General features: G+C 42.2%; 1 protein-coding gene across 1 annotated transcript in view; it reads left to right on the forward strand.

Annotated features, from left to right (window-relative positions):
- Positions 1–19,277, forward strand: part of EPHA4 (EPH receptor A4) — a 147,615-nt gene that overhangs the window by 92,205 nt on the left and 36,133 nt on the right. The window contains exons 6-7 of the mRNA XM_085634582.1: positions 15,464–15,588; positions 18,202–18,361. Of these exons, the coding sequence (XP_085490708.1) occupies positions 15,464–15,588; positions 18,202–18,361 (285 nt within the window). The remainder of the gene's footprint in view (positions 1–15,463; positions 15,589–18,201; positions 18,362–19,277) is intronic.

Consider the following 19,277-nt stretch of genomic DNA (forward strand, 5'->3'; position numbering starts at 1 on the left):
CATTCCATTGTATATTTTACACACCTTCGATTTGCACAGCAACGTATGGTTTTGGAAAAGACGCTCACATATTGAGCGATTTTCTAAAAGACACAAAATAGACATAAGCTCTCGCTTGATATTGCACATTGAAAGCTACTCCGCTCTCCTTTTCCCAAAGGTGCCACTTGGAGATATTTTAATGTATTTACCAGCCTAAGATGGTGGCCTGATGCTTAAAAGTCCCATCCATTTTTTAATGAAGAAAAGGGTGATTTCCCTTGTTATGAACTGTGCAAACCTTATTTACTTAAGAGACGCTTTTATAATATAATCTTTGTCAATTTAAATTGAACAATACCATTAAAATCGAACAACTTTGCTGCAAATCACTTTGTATAAGCGCTTGGCATAAAGCTTGGAGAATGATGGGAGTTAGTAAGTGGCAATGTTAATCAGTACTCCCTCCAGGTAGCCATGTTGTGGTTGGCGACCCTGTGTTTTCCCAGTGGACATTTGCCTATAGATATCGCAGGTTCAGATTACAGTTTTTACACTCTGTTATATGGAAGCTGTCCCTGGGTTGCCATTGCTCTTCACAAAACGCATGCGATATAACCAGCTCCAAAAAGAAGCAATGCTCCTGGAGGTGTATCCTACTCCAGCAGATAACTTCTCCCTGGCTCCCCTGTTCATCATTGATCCATATGTTCCTCACTTTTTTAGCGCTTTCCTTTCCTTTCTTTTCAGCTAATTGTGTACATAACCAAAAGCAGCGATCAAGTGAACCAAAATGCACTTAGCTGATGCCACCTGTCCTGATTTATCTGAATATTTGTCCGTTTTGTAGCCGTCCTCCTTTTTACAACACATTAGAATTAAGTTGCGTGCCCTTGATTGCATGCTGCTGTCAATAGGGATTGCCTAAATGACCCCAGCTGCATGATGGGAATCTAATTGCGTTTAATGCCATGATAACATGAGATAAACGGTCTCATGATAACTTCTTGAAATTTCAGTCTAGGGCTTGGCAGAGGTAGTTAAGTGGAATTTTCCGTTTCTGGTTTCTTTCTCTGTCACTCAGTCTACCCCCGAATGCTACCATTTCCTGACTAAAGATGGAAATTACTAGATGAAGGGAGCTGTGTCTTAGTGGCAGTCTTCTCGGAGAATGGCTCAGCCATTTTCGCCTTGTGAGTGAAGTCCAGTCTGTGCTCCTGATCCTCCGAGTGACAGGATTGTATTGGCTTGGCCCTCATTGAAGGCGGTCACCTAATCCATGGTTTACATTAGGAGATTTCAGAAAATGTTCAGAAAAACAAGCATCAGGGTACAGCATAACACTTGAGCAATCAGGGTGACACAGCAGAACCATATCAATTTTATGAAATAAAGAAGTCATTTTGTCTGGTAGACCAATGCCCTCCATCTTCCTTCTTAATGTGCAAGTTATTTTGGTGGCAGATCATAGCAGACACCCACACACAGGTAGCAGTGGCAGTATTTCTTCAGTTGCATCTATAAAATCCTTTTTGGATGGATGAAATTGACTTTTGTTGATGAGATGGCTTTGAGTGTTGCTGTTCTGAATTTTATGCCAGTTTTGTGCTTCAGTATCCTTGGAAAATCTTTGAAAATTGAACCAGCAGACTGCAGGGAAGGGGAAGGAATGAGGCTGATGCTCTCTCTTTGATCCGTGTAACAGCATTCTGTACTTTATGCACAAAGTCAGAGTAGAGCAAAATGTTGCTGTTAAAGAGGATCTGATAAATTGTAGAATCACAAATACTTATATATCATTTTGAAATGAGCAGAGGAGTCCCCACACTTTTGTAAAAAGAGCTGTTAGATAGACAATGGTCTTTGCCACTTGGAAAGTTGATGAGTCATTAGAGAACAACTTTCACCTTATTAGTATTCTTCAGAATGGCAGATGGACCCAGTTAGAAAAAACTGGAGAATTTCGACTCTGCATTGAACAGATCGCGCTGTTTTTTGTTTCCCACCTTAGAAATAAATAATACAAACCGATCATCTAGTTTTGTCTGGTGATAGCTCTGAAACGTGTCACGTGCTTAAGAACAGTTTTTTACAGCTGTTGACACACCCATCTCTTTAGATGATGTTTTAATTCCTTAATTTCCTCCTTCTTGGTATTTCCAGATTTCGGGGGTTGCGCTTTCGCTGTGTTGAATAAAGATGGATTACGAGGAGTACCCGGGTTTATTTGGGCACTCTAGTACTTTTACTTGTGGTAAACCGTGCTGTAGAACAAGAGTTACCTCAATGTTCCTTGAGAATTACCTCTATTTTCCAGACTCGCACACTCCTTTGGAAGTGTTAGTCCATGTCAAAGGCTACAGCAAATATCACATATTGTAGAGATTTTTCACAAAAATAGCCCTGCATTCATAAAACACAGGAAGCAGACCCCATCATTTCACCGCCAACCCCTCAGGAAGCCATTAAAGTCCAATAGAAAGTACAAAGGAGGCCGTTTCAGACAGAGCAGGGCCTTTACAAGCCGCTTCTGGGTCCCGTAGAGGCCATGGGACAGGCCCCGTGGCTGTCTGAAAGCTCATTATTGCTTTTTAGCAAACTCCTGTAGCATTCTTCTTTACTGCCAGCAAGGCAGCATTTACCTGAAGCCACAATTTAAGGCGGCCATTTGAGGATTAGCAGAAACCCCGCCCCAGCCCGCAGATTAAGCAGGACTCTCTGCGTCTCTGGAATATTTATTCGCTTTTAGTCCTGGACACCTGTATCATGGCTGCTTGTCACGTGGCAACTCTGTGTCTCCGCCATTGGTTCTGATTAGTGACATAGTAGCTGATTTTGCAAACACAAACCATTCAATTTCTACTAGTCAAAAGGTGGCTGCGGAGATGTGTGTAATGGCTGCTGTTTTCCTCCTGGTTACTTATAGCAACTGCTTGTGTGTCATTGAACTTCCTCCTTGTAATTGCACTTACATGTGAGCTTTCTAGTTCATTGGCAGAGAGAATATGGTCTTCAACGTATTAACTGTAGAAAAAGCCTCTGGTAATCGTGGGAGTGGCTTCTCTCTTTGTTGTAGTTGTGGAAAGAATGTTTCCATTTTACATGCAGCCGCATTCCTGAATAGCCTTTTTTCGACGTTGTTTTGCAGTGTATTCTTTCATTCAGGAAGCATCCACCGTTTCCTGGTATTTTTCCTTTTTTAGTAGGTATTTATCATGTGTGTGAAACAAAACAGGATCTGCGATAATCAGAAAGAAAACAAGCTGTGCGGGCGTACGCTGCCTGCCCTCCCCGAGTATGGGTCTGTGCCTGGCCATTGTGAACTGACTGACCCTGATCCTATGCTAGTAGGATATTTAGAAAGTAGCTACAGTGCCTCAAAAACGATAACACCCACTCCCCTTTTCAATATAGAGACAGGTTATTTAACAAGCATTGGGAAAGCCAATAAGTCGTGTGATGAATCAGTGTACTGTTTAAGATGTTAAATAGTGTATCATGCAATGTAAGGCAAGCTCTCCATAGTCAGTAGAATGATACACCAACCAGCCAGTCGCATGAGGTGAGAGTGAAATAATTCTCTGGGTGGAGCCAAGGCCCACTCTATGTAAATAATTTGTGCCATGTTTTCATCAATGTCGTTGATCATCTCGTTTCTCAGGTTTCTGCTTTTCTTGTCTCTGGGCTTGTTACTGTTGCAGCCTTTACACTGAACAGCAGGTTCGCTTCACGTTCAGTGAAAGTGAAGACAGACTACAAGCTGGATGGGTGCTGAGATCCCTCTCTGCCTTTGTGTTCTCTGATTGCACTTCTCATTCATTAACAGTCACACGGGTAGTAAATTTAGATGTGGACCTTGGTCAGTTGGCTTCTTGTTTTCTAGTTTGACTGACCTGGGGAAGTTATACTTTGTGTTTGGTCATGATTAAGCGTAATGCTTGGTGCATAGGTAAAGGGCAATGTACTTTGGTACCCTGGTAAATCACGGTGTCTACTATGAAATTGTATGCAAAGTGTTAATCACCACTATTTTCATTTCACAAAGTAGATGTGGAAGTACCTAAAAACTTTCAAGGATATGTCTGTAGTTGCTCTCTCATCAGAAACGCACCCGGCCTTGCTGCATGACTAAATGTGTCGCAAAACATGGTTTCAGAAAAGCTTTAGTATAAGCATAACACAAGTGCCAGCAGTCCCTGTGCTCCAGATAGTCTCCCACCATATGGGGAGCAATATTGAAACTCCCCTTCACGAATGACCCTGACACAGGCAACAGAAACCACAGTGTGGTTTCAACTGCTATTTGGGGAGAGAGAAGGTCGCGTAGCACCTTGTGGATTGGTTGGTAATCCAGTTGTGTTGAGAGTCTCAGGCCCCCTCATGAAAGTGTTTAAAAGGCCACCATTATTTTGCTTTACATCACTAAGGGCTAAGATCAAAGCTGTCCGTTAATCGGCCTAAAGACGCTGCATGCAACAGGGAAGCATTGTAAGCATGCTCAAAAATCACAGCTGTAGTCACCATTTTATATGCAGAAGGGCAGACCGGTTGAAGTTGACATGAAGGGCTGTGTGCGGCATGACCTAAGGCATTGCTGGGACAAGCAGTGTGCAAAGAGCGTCCAAAGAATAGCGTTTGCAGTCACTCACAGACTGGTAGCGAATAAGAAACATAGATGACTGCTCTATGAGGTGTGTTGCAGTGACATCGCAGGCAGCATGAGACTTTCTTGCCTACAAGATGTTTCAAGAACCCCTTGGTGGAAATTGCCATATTTATGTCACTGAGAGTCCACTCATCGATATATCTGTATAGTGCAGATGTTATTCCCCCTCCCTTAAACTGTGCCAACAAGCGAAGCGATAGATGGACTCTGCCTCCTCGGAAGTACTCTTAGAGCATAATAAGAACGTTACATTTCATTAATAAATATTAGAGTAGCATGTTTGCAAACACCATAAAGTGGTGTTTCCTGTTGCATTTATGCATTGTTTTCCTAGAAGTCCTTTGCTCTTTTTGATTCATGTTTACAAAATAACCTGGCAACACTAAGACCTGTTGTGCTGCTGCCCGCAAATCAGTCATGAAAATAATATGTCATTTGCCTGCATCTGCTGTACCCTTGTTTCCAAATTGCCACGTTGTCAAATTAGAACTGCATTTCAAGCATGAAGGGATGTGGCAGGGCAGAGATGAAAGTGTGTCTGCAGACACCAATTTGAAGGGTGAATCCTTGGAGTCAAGCGCACACACACCCCAGCCTAGCCTCCATAGTCATTAAAACCGGTCACACAACAAACCTCCCCAAATCATCCTGTGCTCTAACCAGGCATTTAGGGCTTAAAGCTGGGAGATGCTTTCTTAAGATGTGATTTTGCTAATCCCTTGCCAGCAGAGGTGTAGTGCACGTCCTAAAACAGAAGAAAAAACAGGATTACAAGAAGCGAAACACCCTGGAATGTGATTGAAAGAAAACAAGTTTAGAGAAGATGTCCAGGGGCAGAAACAAGCCTAATATGAGGCGGAGAGTGGCTCTATTATGCCTGTTTAAGTAGTTGAGAGGAATGTCACAGGTGTGCGCAATGGCCAATCCTGCCTGTTCAGGGTAAGGTCAACAAAAGCGGTGTGATTGCCTCTCATGCATGATCTGTGCCTTTAAAATGTTTAAACTCTATTCCAGGGAAGATCCAAGTCGGGCATTGGTACAATCATGTCTTGGAATTAGGAAAAGTTTGAGTTCTAGGGAAGAATTGTGATTACTTTAAAAGAGCATGGCATACATGTTGGTACTGAGCAGCTCCAAGCAACAGCAGTCACTCAGATAAGTCACCAGTGCCATCCATCAGTCCTGGCATGGATCCTATAACTTGCCCCACATCTCCTTAAATAGATTTTGTGTGGGATTTGAGGCTTTATGCTGCCTCCAGTCGAGAATCTGAAAACTCTGCCATCACTTGTGGGGTAAAATGATAATTCGAGTTGGAGGCCTAAACAGAGACACGGGAAGTCTTTGAACAAGGATACACTGGAAAATGAACAAGATTCAGCATCAGGGCTCTGTGCTCAGAACACAAACCAGGCATATTTAAGGCTGATTTTTTCTGGCTATTGCAGTTATAAAATGTAGACATTTATAAATGCATCAAGTCCTTTATTGGTATTTTGTGGCTTCTTTTTGTTTTTATTGTTCTGCACACAGCGCCATTTGCCGCGTGGCGCTACATGAGAGCACTACAAGTGAACTGAGCCACAAACATATGATGGTTCAGAAACAGGCTGACCCGCACAAAGGAACTCACGTAGAACAACGTTTTTACTCCCTACCTTTATCTTTGGTGTATACCTCCTCGTGCATACGCTCCAATAATGTCTGGTAGTAAATGGCGCAATCCATAGCCTCCCCTGCTTTCTTGTAGGCCTTGGGACCGCCTATGGTTGTTGATGGTTTGCCTCAGTTTCTAACTCCAAAACAATCTCCACGGAGGAGGACCAACTCGATTTTTTAATTATCATTTAGCTTTTAGGAAGGGACACACAGAAACAGACTGCTGCACATCTTGATTTGCCATAACTGGATATCTGAGGCGAGCTTGATTTATAAAAAAAAAAAAAAGTTTCGAAATGTTCAAAGTCCTTTCTAGTAGCAGACACTGTTATTAAAACTGTTTTCTTTTGAATTAGCTTGAATGAAGGGAAACAATTTAATCACCTGGCCTGGGGGACAAGTACTTAGCTTCAACCCCCAATGGTGACTTCAACCATTTCATTTAAAGGCCAGAAGCAGAGTCTCAAATTAAAGGCGAGTGCAGAAGGAAAGCATGAAAGGAGAACATCCCAGGCCGCTGGCTTCCATTTGTTGGAGGTCAGCTACAAATTGTGGATCTAATTTTCCGGTGAGGGAATGTCCTCTGTGCAACTCTAATTCGTTTAATTTGAATATTGGTGGGGGTCTGAGCGAAGTCCACCCTGCCGCTGTATATAGTAAAGGCATCTCCTTTGAAACCCGTGCCATTGTGCAGTAGCTGTTTTCACTCACGGTTGCCCGCAGGCTTTTTTAAATTGCATTTGTTTATTTCCTGTTTTTTTCAACCATCTTAATTTAAGCCAGTAAAGACATCATGCACACACAGCTCTTTTACTCTAAGCTCCCCCCACCATTGTCCCCAGTCACTGCTTGTGTCGGTCCTTGGCTCCAGTTTATGGCGTCTGTAGGGTCTTTTTACGGCGCATCTGTTCTCCCAGTATGGCAGCCACAAAGCTCGTCGAAGTGCGGCCATAAATCCAGTCTTAGGTGTTTAATAGCAGGTTATTGAGGAAGTGAACAGAAAGAAAATGGCCGCCCTCCTATGAATGGAGAGGCAGGGAAGAAAGGATTTTTTTTCGTCTCATATGCTGCCTCCTCTATCCCCTTTGTAAAATAAATTATTCTTTGAAGAGAACACTCACGAAAAGCAAACAAGTCATGCGCCTGAGGTGTGAGTGTGGAGAGGTAGGAGATGCTGTTCTTGACTTGTGCGATGTTCGGGGGTCTTACTCTCAAAAGCAGTTTGCCTGGCTGAAGAATAATGTTGCCACCAAACACGTAGTTTCTTTTTATTTGACGAAATGCTTTCTTTTTTAATTTGCAATCTATGTTAAGACTAAAGAGTGTGCTTGCGCACTCGAGACTCTTTAACATTAGAAACTCATAATTAGGACCGAATTTTGTGATTTTTTTTTTTAACTATTAATAATCTCAGAAGTTAAACAGATGTCGTTTATTCAATCAACATCCAGGATCTTCAAGTGTTTCCAGTTGTGTTCGTACCTTCTGGCTCGTTCGTATTAGTGGGAGAAAAAAATCATTATAGACTTCTGACTACTAATGTTGAATTAATGAGAGCGATACAATCAAGATACATATCTGATTCGATGCACTCGGCCACCCCGCGGTTGATATGTTATGTATTAGTGCACTGACCCCTACCAACCTACCACGTGCAATGCCATTTATCTGGTGTATGGAGCGAGTATTGAGAAGGGGTAGAAATGGAAGGGGACACATGCAATTAACTTTTCTTTAATCCGCTGTTCTCGGGGTCAGATCCTGGTAATTGACAGATTCCCTTGTGAGAAAATTGCCTGTCTGCCCAGAATGGCACTGATTAACCAAGCGGTTCCGCATTGGGCGTGCTAGGCACATTCTGCTGTGCTTGAGGGAGAAGATTTCTGTGAGCTACATCAAGCAGTGAGGTCACCGCGGCTGAAGAGAGACATTCTGCAGGCAGGTGGGACAAGATTTGCAATTAGGAGCCGGGGCCATGTCGAGCAACCTGGCTCAGCACCTTGACCATCCTGCTTCCTTGCGCTGATTCCGTGTGTCTCATTGGTCACTTGTCTGTGATAGTGACGTTGGTAAACAACTGGTGTCAGGGAGATTGTAGTTGAAGACATCGAAACCAGGCATCAAATCGTGTGTATAGCAGAGACACCCTGTTGTGTGCTCTGGTGGGTATTTCCAATCCACTCTTCGAATCATCTTCAACAGCCACAAAGGTCGGCGACTGGAGACCTCAATATCAGTAATGATTTGCATTTATATTGAACTAGTACTGACTCCTGGAGGCTCTTACATCATTTATTCAAGTTTGCATCCACTACTGAAGAAGTTGTAGTTGCTGCTTAGCAGAATACTGAAGCTTTTGCTTCGGCTGAGCTGAGCTGAGCAGGACAGGCAACATTATGCTGTTTCGGACCATTGACTTGCATGCAACTGGTGATATGAGTTTGGTAAAAGTAACATAAAGTGTGTGAAGAGAAAAGCCAATACCAACAGAACTTGAAATTTCTAACTTTGTACCAAATCCGCAGCAACTGTTGTCAGGTTTCTTAGGTAGGCCCAGGGGACAACGATGCCATTTTTGCCATGTACACGATTCCTAAGTTGCCTTCTCTTTCGCACAATGACCTTTGATACACATTTGCATACGTGACAATGCAGGATTAGTTTCTCTGAATCTATGTTGCTTACAAATTCCACTGAGTAAGAACATTATCACGACACCTTGACCATCACGTACAAGGCCTCGACACACATTGTGCAAATGTCGTTATTTGTTTTCATCCATAAGGTGACACAGCTATCAATAGATCATAACAATGTCAGCCTGACTAAGGTTTTGGCTCGAACAGAAGGATGCTTTTTGTTATAAAATATAGATTGTTTGAGCAAGATGGTGGAAATCTTCATTCTGTTCATTGTCCTTATATTGCTAATCACTTTCATCTGCTTCTGTCTATTGATCATTGTAGCATATAAAGATGATGGACGGAATGTTGAACATTGTTAAATATTCACCCCCAGTCACAGATCTGTGTGATGTTTGCATTGTTCAGCATTCTGTTCATCATGTATTCCTTTTGCTACTGATCATTGCAGCACATAAATCCTATACAAGAATCACCATGGTTCAATAAATATTGATAATACCCTTTTATGTACTCCTTGTATATTTTTTTTAGGAGCAAAAGACAGCACAAGTGACTGAGCGAAGGGGTCTAGATCTGTTACCACAGTTCCTAGGGGTACTCACAGTTGTCATGTTCGGTGGTTCCCTAAACCATGCTCTGTCTGTCTAGGTTAAGGGGCATGTGGCGGCACTGTGAGCTAGCTGGCCTCTAGGACGACATATCCTGCAGGGCGGCACATAATCAGTCTGGCACAATCCCTACTTTATGTTGCCCAACAAATGTGCAGTTCTTACTGGAAAGCGGGGAACTACATGACTCTATGCCTCATTTTAAAGTCAATTCTGTGCAGTAGATAAGATATACCCTCCAACCCAGCCCATGAAAATCTTCAAATCACATATTTCCCTTATATAATTTATCTAGAGGTTTCCCCGGGACTCACTGCACAGTCAAGAATTAGCGCCTTTGAAAATTCTCACAGGATAATTGGCACTTTATTGCTTCAAACACTCTAAACAAATGTATAGAATAATGCCAATATCCAAAGAAATAACATTTCAGATGCGAATCACAAGATCTTTAGTTCTCAAACATGTTCCACTATCACGGTCTTGCTTGTCTTGTTTGCTGCTCAGGACCCAGCAGACATACTGATAGTAAGGAAACTAACGTGGGAGAGCACATTTATGAAGTTGGATATTGAAAGAAGGAGTGTTATGCAACAGATGGATGGAGCATTTCTGAGTATCATAGTTATTATTGTTAATATTTATAGTTAATAATGTATAATTATATTTTTTTAAAAATCACCTGTTACTATCAGATTTTAGTTGTTTAATATAAATTTAAAAAGGGTGCTTAGTTGGGTATTCATAGAACATTTGTGCTGCAAAATTTGTCATAAAGTAACGGTTTGATCCCATATACACAACTAAACAAATGTTTGCCATATTTGTAATGCTTGTGAGGCAACGGTAAGTGTATGTTCTTAGCATCTCCTGAGACATTTTCCCAAAATAATGGTTTTTCATCCTAAAGTACATCTGATACCACTCACCGATAGAGTAGTCCAACTCTTATGAAAACATGCAAAGTCCTTTTCAAATTTCTTCAGAATGGAAAACGTAAAGAAATGTACTCTCTCCATAGATATACATTTAATGATGGGCTTTTCAGCCAAAGAGAGTCACCTTTAGCATGCAAACTGAATGAATGAAAATATGGTACCAATAGCAGATGCTTATATTTAAATTTTAAATACAAGTTGAAAAACATCTAGAATGATACATTTTATGTGGGAAATGCAATAAGAAGAGAAAAATGGAGAAGCATGTTAAAGGTGAGGGGGTGAGAAGGGTTCTGGCTTGTTCAAGAATCCATCTGCCAAAATGCTGTGCCAGGTGCCAAAATACTGAATATGTCTCTTTACTACGAATGAGCTACTACGCACTCCATTATAACACAGTCATTACAACGACCGCGTTGTTTCAACGTGAACCATTACATCGCAAGTGGTTACAACAATTTGCTTTAGGGGGCATGCTGGACTGAGGAATAGTATTATTTACTATTCCTACTCCAGTTTGTGCAACAGCAGGGAAGGTGTTGGATTGTAAATCCAACTTCAGCGTACCCCCTACAGGAAGTTAAGGAAACGACTTGCGATGTAATGGTTCACGGTGAGACAACATCGTCGTTGTAATAACCACGTTGTAATGGAATGTGTTGTAGTGCATTCGTAGTAAACAATGTCTCCCAAAATATCGCCTTGTCATGTTTTTTTAGCCGAAACATTTGTATTTTTTTGCCCACGTTTACATAATTGAAGGAGAAACTACAAGTCCCAGAGAGCATCATGCAGACCGGATCATGGTGTCAGTCATGAACTTGAAACTACTTGGCTGCTACATGTTTCCAATATCGCTTCTTTTGTGATGTCTTAGTCACAAGATTTTGTGTTACTGTTCCAGCTGTTCCCCTCACTTGGCTTATTCTCCCGGGACATTATTCATCGGTCTTTAAAGTGCCCTACTCTTCTGCAGGATGTTCAGCCTGTTCACAACAAGAAAGAGCGCCTTCAATTAGGCAGCCTAGTTAGATAAGATTATAAATTCCCTGCTTGTCCATTTTCATCCCCCACGTTTATAGCAGCGACGGGAAGCCTTGGCAGGCTCGATAACAGCTGGCTGCAGACGTGACCACACAGCAGCTCGGCATCAGGAACGGGACAGCCTTCTTCGTACATCTCCACAGGCTTGTCTGCTGAGCGGTGCAGGCAACCCATTGTGCCGTGCAGACGAAGGTGGAGCATAGTGTCCTACCAGCCAATAATTAAACTTGAAACACCTCTATGAGCCCGCCTTCCCCTGCCGAAAGCACTGCACTCAGCAACTAAGCTGCTCCCGCTCTTTTCTTTAGTTCAGTCTTTATTGTATATTTAGTATACGTTCTATCTATTTCTCTATCAATCGGTTTGACCATCAAGTGGCCCATCCTTAACTCAGCCATGCCCCAAAATGAGTTTCAAATATTGGCCCTTCTGTATCAAAGTATGTGCCCCTAGACGCAGGTAGGGCAAAAACCCTCCGATGCATCGGGCCAATTGGTCCGTCCCTGGTGATTTAAAAGTGTTCACTTAAACTCTCCTCCATTTTGGATCAAAAAAGGTATGATTACAGTGGTCCTTTAGTCAGTGTCGGTGCAAGGATTTGTGACATTTTACTGTCCTAGTCTTTGGAAATGTTGCTATGGCTACTTGATGTCCCTCCTGGTGGTGCATGAGGGTTTGCCTTCAGTGGCTTACCATTAAACGGACCCTGACGGCGTAATAATACACATGAAAATACCATGGTGACAGTTCTCTCTCTTTTTTGCACTGATTTAGAGTATAGGGTTCAGCCTCTAGCTTGTGTGTCACAGTTCCTTGTTCTAAATCTTAACAAGCCAGCCATGTACCATGTGCCAACTTGGCGCAAGCCACTTCCTCGTCTGAAAGTAGGCAGCATAATATTGCGCATGCATTTTTCAAGGTGTTCAAACTTGTACATACTTTTCGTAGTAGTTTTGCAAATTCGTATTATTCAAATACCATACCAACCTGTTTAATGAATACAGCGATTTGAAGATTTTAGTGTGTGTGCAGATTCAAACTAAATTATCTGTCGTGAAAACAAAAAAGGATGAGTCAACACTTATGAGCGCTAAGCGTCAGTGGCTCTCATTTCTCAATTAATTGTAAGCTAGAGCCCACAAACTACAGTTATCCACATTTGTAACCATTTAAACTGCATTTTCCCACTGCTCTTTGCTAACTCCAAATTGTCTCAATTTGGTTTGGCGAAACACAGTTTTTTTATGATCGCTACAAAAATGGCGGCCATTTTCTCCACGCTACTATATGTTGATACACCCCCAAACTCATTTATCTGCTCTTCATTACCTTTTGATTGATTCCTTCTTTTGTAACTCCTGCTCCCATAGCAATTTTTTCCTACCTATCTGCAGCCATTCCAAGGCAGTAAATAAACTACAGACATTCATAAGTATCTGTGTGTCGATTTTGTGGGGAAAAGTACATTTATGGCATTGATTTTTTTGTCCACATATGATGTGTGGAGTGTTAAAACCCGCACTGATTCCATGGCATGGTGGCGCACTAGAATAAACATAGTGGGACTGATTTCCCAAACTTTTGATATAAGTAGGTGTGCCATAGTTTTATACTATTCCTGGCTTACCCAAAAAGAACAATTGATATGTTCGCCCTAAGTGGCCGGTGTATGCCCAGATGTGGATCCCTTGCTCACTTTGCCACTGGATTCAAGCTAGCCTGGCTGATGAGGAGTGAAACTCCTAAACCGGTCCCAGGATGCTTGGTTTTGGTCCAGGGAGGACCTGGAATGGAAATTCGCGCTGGACTGTTCCCATGAGGCATAGGGTCAAGACTGATTTGCATATGACTGGGTCTAAACTGGGGTGGCTTAGTGAGCAGAAGAATGATGATGGATTAAACCCAGATCTTTGACTGGGGGTGAGTGTCTGAAAAGTTTCAGTGCTCCATCCATCATCTTATTGTGTTTGCTATTCCTGGCTTACACCTGAGTTCCAGGAGTAAGAGTAAGCTAGGAGTACTAATTGCTTACTTCTGGAATTCATGTCTAAGCCAAGAGTATTACAAGACAAAGTGAAAGGACAGTTGTGATTCTGACCCATTGTAGTCCTCCTTAGAATCTTGCAGAACCTTTTTGGAAAGAAGCCCATCTTTCCTATGGATGAACTTTTTTGGTCCTGAAGATCTCTGTTCTGGGCAGGCGTCAAACCTAGCTTTGGTGTTCTGAGCTTCGCTCGCCAACCTTGTGTCCTAATAAATCAAGGCCACCAAGGATGTTCTCTCTTGTCTCATCACAGTACGCAAGCCACGATTTTGACTTGGCCGATTTTGACTGCAGGTCTGCTATTCAATAGTTTAAAGGATTTATGTTTTAATTTTCTTCAACGTATCGCATGGCTAAAGATAGTCTTCACAGTATTCCTTTAGCTTCTTATCTCCATGCTACTCTTTTTTCACACTATAGCAATGATAGCAGAACTCTCTCAGGAGAATATTGAAGCAACATGTGTGAGTAGGCCACGTAAACATGTTTCCAAAAAGTCTCTGATGAAAACAGATTAAATATCATATGGGTCCCTGTTGTTGGCATAACTAGTTTGTGCACACATTTTGATTGCTGTAAAGAATGTTGAGTATTATACCACAGCAATTTGGGCCAGATGTACGACCCCTCCATTTTGCGAGTCGCAAATTGCGATTTTGTGCGACTCACAAAACGGAACGTACTAATGTGTCTCAGACACATTTAGCGATTCCCAATGGGTTTGCCAGTGACCTGCCTCATCAATATTCACGAAGCAGGTCGCAATTTGCAATCCATTAGGAATGGGCCACAATCACAGGGATGGTGGCCTGCTGGGGACAGCAGAACATGTCTGTGTTTGCTTAATGGAAAAGGGGATGCTTTCAAAAGAAAAAAATGAAAAGATTGCTTTTCTTGTTTTAAGGGCAGGCAGTGGTCCGTGAGACCACTGCTCCTCTTAAAAAATATTTGTTCATACATTCACAAAGGGGAAGTGGTCCCCTGGGGAGCCTTTCCCGTTTGCGACTGGCTTACCACCTACTTTCAGTAGGGGGAAAACTGCGATTGTTTGGTCGCAAAACAATCGTACATCCCCCTGCGACTTGCTGTTAGGAAGGGATGCCCTTGGCACACCCCTTCCTAATAGCGACTCGTAAACTCTATTTTGTGCGTCGGTAATAGGTTACTAACTCGCAAAATAGGGTTTGTACATACTACAAACCTTTTTAGTGGTCGCAAATAGACCGATTTTCCGTTTGCAACCGCTAAAAATGGTTGTACATCTGGCCCGTTATGATTATTAGTAAGCAGTCTTTTAAATGCACTTAATGGAAAAAACGTCCATGTTCTGTGACCTGTTACCATTTAAGTCTTTGCCTGCCTTTGCCTTTTGATCAAGTTACCAATTTCGGTTATGAATGCAAGTGTAGTCATAAAATCACAGACAGAATTAACTTTTTAGTTTTGTTCAGTAAAATGGTTGTCTCAAGCAAGGGCCTGCTGAGGCATTGGCACATGAGTTGCATGTGAAAAAGGACTCCAGAGTTCTCGGGTGGCAGGATGAGGTTGAGCTGTAGCATAAAATGATCACTTCACAACCTAAACCCTTGAACCCATTTCTCCAGCTTTAGATCTTCGACGCACATGCATCTCTGTCAAGAAATCACTCCTCCTTGCGAAAGCATTGTGTTCCCCCATCAGTTGTGTTGTTTCACACCCAGCTCCAAAACCCCTCCATCCTCCTCTCTTGTGCTGACAGTATTTCTTACCTATTTCCATAACAGCTGGCTCAGTGACATACTGACTTTTTGTTTGGGATAAACAGTGCTACTGATATTACCTGGAAACTTTCCACCAATGCCAGAAGTGACCTAGAATGTTGTAAACTTGTGTTTTGGCAGCTCCTTCTCCGGTCACCCTGCTCCAGTCGAAGGAGATTACGAGGCACAGCGTGTCCCTGGCTTGGCCAGAGCCTGAGCGGCCCAACGGAGTCATCCTGGAATATGAAGTTAAATATTACGAGAAGGTAAGCGATCTACACAAAAACACAGTTATAACTTCTTTCTTTCTCACTTACTTGTCACAACTTTTCAAGCATGTGCTCAATTATATTGATTTTAATTTCAGTGCAGGGTATGCTATCAGAGTGCAGAGATACCAAATAGAACCTGGAACACAACATAGTACAAGGCGACTTATCATTTCCATATCCATTCTGTGCTACCTATGATACAGCATCCACAATAACTGCTTTCTCTGACTATGCTAGTGTGGCTTGATTGGTGTTAATAGACTGCCTGTAAAAGAGGATATTTCCGAAAGGAAAATTGCACGCCCTTGCATCGCGGGCAGTAAATGCATAATTTCTTCAAATCACATTCCAATTTCATGTACTAGGCTGCAAAATAGAGCTATTTGTATTCTGGAATAGCAGAAAAATACCCCTATCAAGTAGTAATTACCTTCTCTTTTTTCGAAGATGATCTGCTACTTTCTTGTATAATAATAAGGACAGAAAAAAGTACAGGATCATCGCAGAGCACAGTTTGCTTCTCCGCGTGAAACATTTTCCCGAAGTAATGTAAAGAGAAACATTTTCAGGCGTGGTCTTCCAACCCAACATTTCTCAAGGGCTTCACACTGTGACCGAAGAACGCTACACAAGAAATGTCACTTTGGTCATCTCTTTCTTTTCCTGTATTGGACTGTTTCCAGCATCCCTTAAATGCAATTTAACAAAACCCAAGCACATACGAAACAAAAATGTCCTTCATGAGAACAAGGTACTCTTTTTCCCTGTAGTAAACAGCCCACCTTCTGCATAGGCTAACACAATGCTTAATTTGCAAATAAATGAATGCCCGGGCCCTCGTCAGAAGGCCACTGCAGCTGGCACTGCCCAATGCCCCTGCCTGAACAGCCAAATGAAAGTACCAACACAATTACTAACATCACACTCCTACAAGTGTAACAATGCAGACTATTTCAGTCCCCACAGCTAGAGGAATGGCTTGGGTGCCAGGTATTATTTATATTGTATATTGAATTAATAAACAACTGTTGTTATGATTATTTCTAAATTAGACAAACAGCGCCACCATGTGGCAGGCTATCAAAAGTGCTGGTGTTGATAATTCAGTGCCGGCACCTGCCCAAATTAAGCACTGGATAACAACCAATCAATGGGCGAGAAGTCTTTTTTCCATAGGAACACATGAGACTTTTCCCATAGAGTAAACAGCCTACATTTATTATGTGCAAGCAAGCTACTTGCCTATAAAAGCAAAAAATTAGTCTCCCAAAAGAAACACACAACTCATAAACACATTTCCAACATGAGCAACTAGCCCATCACAGATAAATAAATCTCCTTTAGAACACCTGCAGGAGTAAACAATCCATGTGTTGTGCAAACAGCACAGCAAAAAAACCAAGTCATCCATCCTTCTCATTCAAAAGTAGACACATCAAATCTTGAATGAGTGACCAGTGTATCACTGATATAAACAAACACTACAACTTCTCATTTCAGCAGAGAAATCAAAACCCGCGAAGCCATCTCCCACAAAAGCAGCCTTCTCCCATTAAAGATGAACCACAGTGTTTATTGCGTGTATACCTGCTGCCCATTAGAGCAAACAACCCATTTTCCACATACCACTAATCTTTTTTGGGTTTCGGAGTAGCGGGCTACTCACCGAAAAAAACGCTTTGACGCCTCGCCAGAGGTAGCAAGTGCTATATAAATGCAATTACAATGCAATACAATATAATACACGAAAAACCTATCTCCTTTGTGTCAAAGAAGTGCTTCACCCTCCCAAAATGAGATTACATGCTGACTGTCCCCACCCTAATGATCTTATTCAAACTCCCAAGTTCTTAGCCAAATGTATCCAGTTGCCAAGATGTTTACAGAGTTGAAAAATAAAGGAATACAAGTTGGACTGTGGTCAATATCAACATGTGAGGACCCTCTGCCCAAGTCCTTCTGAAGTCATTCGTCCTGTATCCACAAGTTCATTTACTCTATGGAGGTCTTTAGCCCTAGCTGCACTTAGCTTACACATTCAGAGCAGCACTTTAGACATTATAGTAGCTAGTCCTGCAGTGATGCCCCCCTCGTTAACCCAACGTCAGGCATGTTTAAATAAATACGGCCTGAAATCTAAATCTCTAACCAAAGCAAGACAATTTGGTCTCAGGCCGTCATTGAAGGGGGGTCGATCGAAGAAGGGAAGGCAGCAGTGTTTTAAGTGTTCAAGTCTTAGTTCATGGACTTGTCCTCTCCATACTCCCCTCCCACTCACCGAAAAGCACTTCGATATCTCGTCTGGGGTAGTAAGTGCTATATAAATGCAATTACAATATCAAAATATATTTCTGTGCAGACATGCTGCATAATTCTGAAAAAACAACCTTTCGGTATGTTCTCCATAATAGACACTTTTGTCGTTTGGGCAAAATAGTTAGTTCTTCTGTCTGCATTGCTCCCATATAATATCACTTTAAGTTGAGGGTCATTAATTCAGAGCTGTCATCAGTGGTAAAATATGAAGTATGGCTTTCATTATGTACCTGCATGGGAACGTTCATGCCATTATAGAGCTTATTTCTTTCTCTGTTCATCTTTTTACAGGATCAGAATGAGCGAAGCTATCGAATTGTTAAAACGACATCCCGCGGCGCAGATATCAAAGGTCTCAACCCACTAACGACCTACGTCTTTCACGTGCGGGCCAGGACTGCAGCAGGATATGGGGAGTTCAGTGCACCTTTTGAGTTTTCAACAAATACAGGTAAGTCACTTACTATTCATTTTTTCCATACATACATTTTGCGCTTTTCCACTGGAGTATGCAGAACCTTTCCACTGAATTGAAACAGACTCCTGTTCCTGTCTCTTCATATGTTAATTAGAGTTATGCAGATGTATTCTGCCCAGATCCTTCCTCCTACATGACAGCTTTGCTAATACTAAGGTGTGGATTGCCTGTTTATTGTTGTTTACAAGAGTGTGACAAGCATAAAACATAGCAACTCTGCAAATAAATATGCAGCAAAGCTCTGGGATGAAATTAAATGAAGCAAAAAGAGAAAGAGCAATCATTTGACAGTCAGCAGAGCACTGAATGGAAAAAAAGAAGCACTTGGCTTGGTTGCAGTCTGAAAACTAGCAAGTAGGAAAAGCTGACCACAGAGCCCTCTGAGGGAGTAAGCACTTTTACTTAAAAGTCTATCATTTTTTATTCATCCCAGAAGATTGGCGAAGGCTTGAAGTTGTTAGATTGAAAGAATCGTTTGTCACGCAGAATAAGATCTCTAAGGTTCATTAGGTAGATATGGTACCAGAATATCGTCTTACATAATGGGACTAATTATGATATCGAAAGGACCGCAACCGACCGACGGTAAGTTGCTGTGCTTCCGACATCTGCCCCTACGGCCCGCCTGCCGCATTACGATGCGGCGGGTGCAGATATCGGGTGAAGGGACCATCTGCGGAGCTTTCGACGGCAGAAGGCACCATAATCTCCTAATGACGGAGGAGCCAGGCTCGGCTCCGCCATCTGGATTATGATGGCACTTTCCAACAGCCATTTCATGTCACCCTAAAGGGCTGTGGGGAGTGTCTTTGGGGGCCCCTAGCAGAGCAGAGCCCCCTTCACCCCTGGCCCTCAACAATGAGGCCTTGGGGGCACTTATAGTGCCCTC

Source organism: Triturus cristatus, chromosome 11 (assembly GCF_964204655.1).
Source record: "Triturus cristatus chromosome 11, aTriCri1.1, whole genome shotgun sequence".
NCBI lineage: Eukaryota > Metazoa > Chordata > Amphibia > Caudata > Salamandridae > Triturus > Triturus cristatus.